This window comes from Nerophis lumbriciformis, linkage group LG14 (assembly GCF_033978685.3).
Source record: "Nerophis lumbriciformis linkage group LG14, RoL_Nlum_v2.1, whole genome shotgun sequence".
In the NCBI taxonomy this organism is placed as follows: domain Eukaryota; kingdom Metazoa; phylum Chordata; class Actinopteri; order Syngnathiformes; family Syngnathidae; genus Nerophis; species Nerophis lumbriciformis.
Window position 1 is genome coordinate 21892159 of NC_084561.2, and position 4165 is coordinate 21896323.

Genomic DNA, 4165 nt, shown 5'->3' on the forward strand with positions numbered 1-4165 from the left:
ACCAAGCAGTGTGGGCGGGAAGCGTTTCCATACGTGGAAGGAGATTTTCACAAGAAAGTTCTAAAGCTTAGTGATATATCAGATGTATCAGATTGTAGGTGGGTTTATTTTGTACCCTTTGCATTGATATTTCACTGTTTGTTGCATTTTTGTTGCGTTTCACTTGATTGTAAAATATGTTGATCGAAAAGGGACGTGGCGTTCATATTTTGTCAATATTCAGTATTTTATCGTTCATAGAAAAATGTACAATTCCATTACGTTTTTTAAGGCGGTCTGTCATAACATTTTTAGCATTCAATCAGACATTATTGTGAGGTTTTGTATTAGTGTTCCTAAAAATAGATGTACCGGCCCCCAGACACATTTTTTTCTCTAAATGTGGCTCCCAAGTCAAAATAATTGCCCAGGCACTATCAATCAATCAATTCCTTTATTGTCATTATCATAATAACACTTAAGTCATACATGAACAACGAGATTTTGTTTGAGCTTTGTCCAGCGGCATAGAAACTGCATTGATGTGCAGGTTGACAATAATTTACATTTTAGCATTTTAGCATTGTCAGGAAGATGGCGAATAGAGGGACGTAGGGGTGGGAACAATCAGATGTCTGATGGGTGTTACGTTGATGTTGCAGCAATGCAATGTCCAGAGCACAATTATTGAGGTGGTGAAGAGTGAGGTAATAAGATGGTCCGGGGCAGCAAAGGGGCAGGCTGTTCATTTAGCAGTCTCACAGCCTGGGGATACAGACTGTGAGACATTCTGGTGGTCCTGGCGCGAATCGATCTATACCTCCTTACTGAGGGTAGCAAGTTGAAGAGGTCATGTGCTGGGTGGTATCTGTCCTTCAGGATGTTGTGTACTCGCTTTAGGTAGCGAGTTGTGTACATGGCACTCATCTCTGGGAGTATCGTCCTTGTAATTTTCCCCGCCGCTTTAACCACTCGCTGGAGGGCCTGTTGGTTCGCTTTAGTGCAGCTAGCAAACCACTAGTTGACTGTATGAATTATGAACTGTTTGTACAGTGATGACATTCCAATTAGTTGCAACTATTCATTAATAATATCCACAACAAAACCACACGTTGAGTTTTGGATCCTCACATTAAGAACTGGGCTACCTCGGAGAGTTTAAATACAAACCACTTTATTATTTCACATTTATATGCTGCAGTGCTTTGTTACATAGCCGCCATTGTCATTACTATAGATACAAATATATGAGCTCCATATGCTAAAAAAAAAGAAACATCACAATATGTACAATGTGAGTGAGGCTTTACATTTGTCATGGCTGAGGATCTTCAGCATAAACACTTGTGAGGCGGGGGCAGGGCACTTGTCCATTAAGGCTTTGACCACGTTCAATTCTTGTTTATATTTTTAATAACTGGTGACATTTGGATCATCTTATAACGTCAGACCCTAGTAAGACCAAAATGAACACTCACTCACTCACTCACTCACTCACTCACTCACTCACTCACAATCCCAGGTTAAAATGCAGCAAAGCTTTATTGGCAGAAGCAGTTTGATAGGAGAGGTTGCAGTTTTTAGTAATGACTGAAGTAGGGGTCCCTAAGCAGGAGCTATGCTGCTGGACCAAAGGCCAGAACTCCGGAGGAGCTATAAAGTCTGTTGACAGCATCCCAAAAAGAGGCTGGTGAGGTGAGTGGCTGTAACTGCGGCCTGGGATGAAAGGCAAAAGCGGAGGGCAGGGTCGCCTGGAGACGAGGTGAGCGTCCGTACGCGGACAAAGATCTCGTCTTTTATCTGACACAGGAAGTTGGGGCAGAGCTGGCTTGAGTGGGATGTTGCTTTCAGTGTCCACATCTCGGTCCACATCCTCTCCCAGCTTGTCCTCCTTTTGTTCTGTGCAGAGGGCGGGACATCTTTGAACTTTGCGAAACTTTGCTCTTCGGTTCTTGAACCACACCTGAGAGGATTCGGCACAGTAAATACATAACAGATCTTCAAAAGACACATTTTTGTTGTTTTATTGAAGGAGTCATTGTGGCAGAGTAAAATAATACATAATGCAGGACAGACCACAAACTCTATGCAGTTGTTAAGGGCCAAAACCACAATTATACTTTGTTTCTGCTGGACTTCAACATGTCCTTTGTAATAGTTTTAGTTCAGTTTAGCAGTATTGGGGCCATATCCATTCAAAAGCCCATGGAGATAGTTACTAATTTAGCATCGCTTCGAGCGCCGTCTTCTTCTCTGTGAAGTGCTTTGAGTGTCGAGAAAAGTGCGATATAAATCTAATCCATTATTATTATTATTATTATATTATTTACGACCATATTTCTAAAACCACCGTACTATTAGAGTATATATTGTGGCTGAACATTTTCCCTTAAAACCTCAAAAGGCCTTAGTGGCCACATGCGTGGACAGCACATTTTAGCTCTTATTTCCAAAATTGTGTACACTACTGAATTGGGGTCTTATGCCGACATATGGACACTTATACTGCCATCTGGTGGTGTCAGAAGAGTATAACATACAATGGAATTTGGGGAAAAAAAGTGTAAAAAATACAAATTTGCATGTACACGTTTGTGTACTTATGGACTAAGTACATCATATCAAAAGACTATTTTTAGTTTTTATTGTAATTAGGGTCCAAAAAGCCCAAATAGCAAAGAGAAATAAAAAAAAAAGCATGTAAACAAACAGCTTGGGCCTTAAGAGGTTAAATTAAGATACAATTTCAAAATAACATAGTTTTTGCCCATTTATTGTGTTTGGTTATAACAGTTTTGAATCGACTTCACTGCGTTAGGAGATATGCAACAATGTTCTTTCCCCTTAGACCTATGAACATATTTCTTTACAATTTCATATAAACTTTGAACATTTTACATATTTTTTTATTGTTCTTATGACATGATAGTACATACAAATCTTAACATAACTTGTAAAATATTAATAATACATGATTTCCTATTATTTAATTATAAACTTACTGCATTTTTGTTGGTTGTGTCATTTATGCACACATTCCCATAGTCAAATCTTCTTCTGGTCATCATAAACCGAATACTTTCATAGCTAGAGCATACAAAAAACCTTTTAATGTCTTTCTAAGTCCAGTTTTTAACAATAAGAAAGCCTTTTAGACATGACACAGTTGGCAGGGTTACACACACACACACACACACACACACACACACACACACACACACACACACACACACACACACACACACACACACACACACACACACACACACACACACACTGGTTATCATTTGGAATGGGGACCAAGTTTTTGATCATCACTTGTGGGGACTTTTGGGATATATATATATATATATATATATATATATATATATATATATATATATATATATATATATATATATATATGACTTTTGACACAGTCGTGGTCAAACGTTTACATACACTTGTAAAGAACATAATGTCTTGGCTGTCATGAGTTTCCAATAATTTCTACAATCTGTTTGGAGGACATATTGAGCTGTTTGGCCACAATACCCAGCAATATGTTTATAGGACATATTGCTGGGTATTGTGGCCAAACAGCAACATTTTTATTTCATCTGACATCACATGGACAAAGATAAGACCTTCTGGAGGAAAGTTCTGTGGTCAGATGAAACAAAAATTGAGCTGTTTGGCCACAATACCCAGCGATATGTTTGGAGGAGAAAAGGTGAGGTCTTTAATCCCAGGAACACCAATTCTACCATCAAGCATGGTGGCGGTAGTATTATGTTATGGGCCTGTTTTGCTGCCAATGGAACTGGTGCTTTACAGAGAATAAATGGGACAATGAAAAAGGAGGATTACCTCCAAATTCTTCAGGATGACCTGAAATCATCAGCCCGGAGGTTGGGTCTTGGGCGCAGTTGGGTGTTCCAACAGGACAATGACCCCAAACACATGTCAAAAGTGGTAAAGGAATGGCTAAATCAGGCTAGAATTAAGGTTTTAGAATGGCTTTCCCAAAGTCCTGACTTAAACATGTGGACAATGCTAAAGAAACAAGTCCATGTCAGAAAACCAACAAATTTAGCTGAACTGCACCAATTTTGTAAAGAAGAGTGGTCAAATATTCAAGCATAAGCTTGCCAGAAGCTTGTGGATGGCTACCAAAAGCGCCTTATTGCAGTGAAACTTGCCAAGG

The 4165-nt window shown here is 39.2% G+C and overlaps 1 protein-coding gene across 2 annotated transcripts in view; it reads right to left on the reverse strand.

The window, feature by feature from the left end:
• Positions 1–446: 446 nt before the first annotated feature.
• dmbx2 (diencephalon/mesencephalon homeobox 2) overlaps positions 447–4165 on the reverse strand; it is a 16249-nt gene continuing 12530 nt past the window's right edge. Inside the window, exon 4 of one of the 2 annotated variants that reach the window (XM_061976380.2) lies at positions 447–1942. In XM_061976380.2, the coding sequence (XP_061832364.1) occupies positions 1490–1942 (453 nt within the window). In that variant the 3' untranslated portion in view covers positions 447–1489. The remainder of the gene's footprint in view (positions 1943–4165) is intronic. The other variant, XM_061976381.2, reaches the window with a different exon arrangement.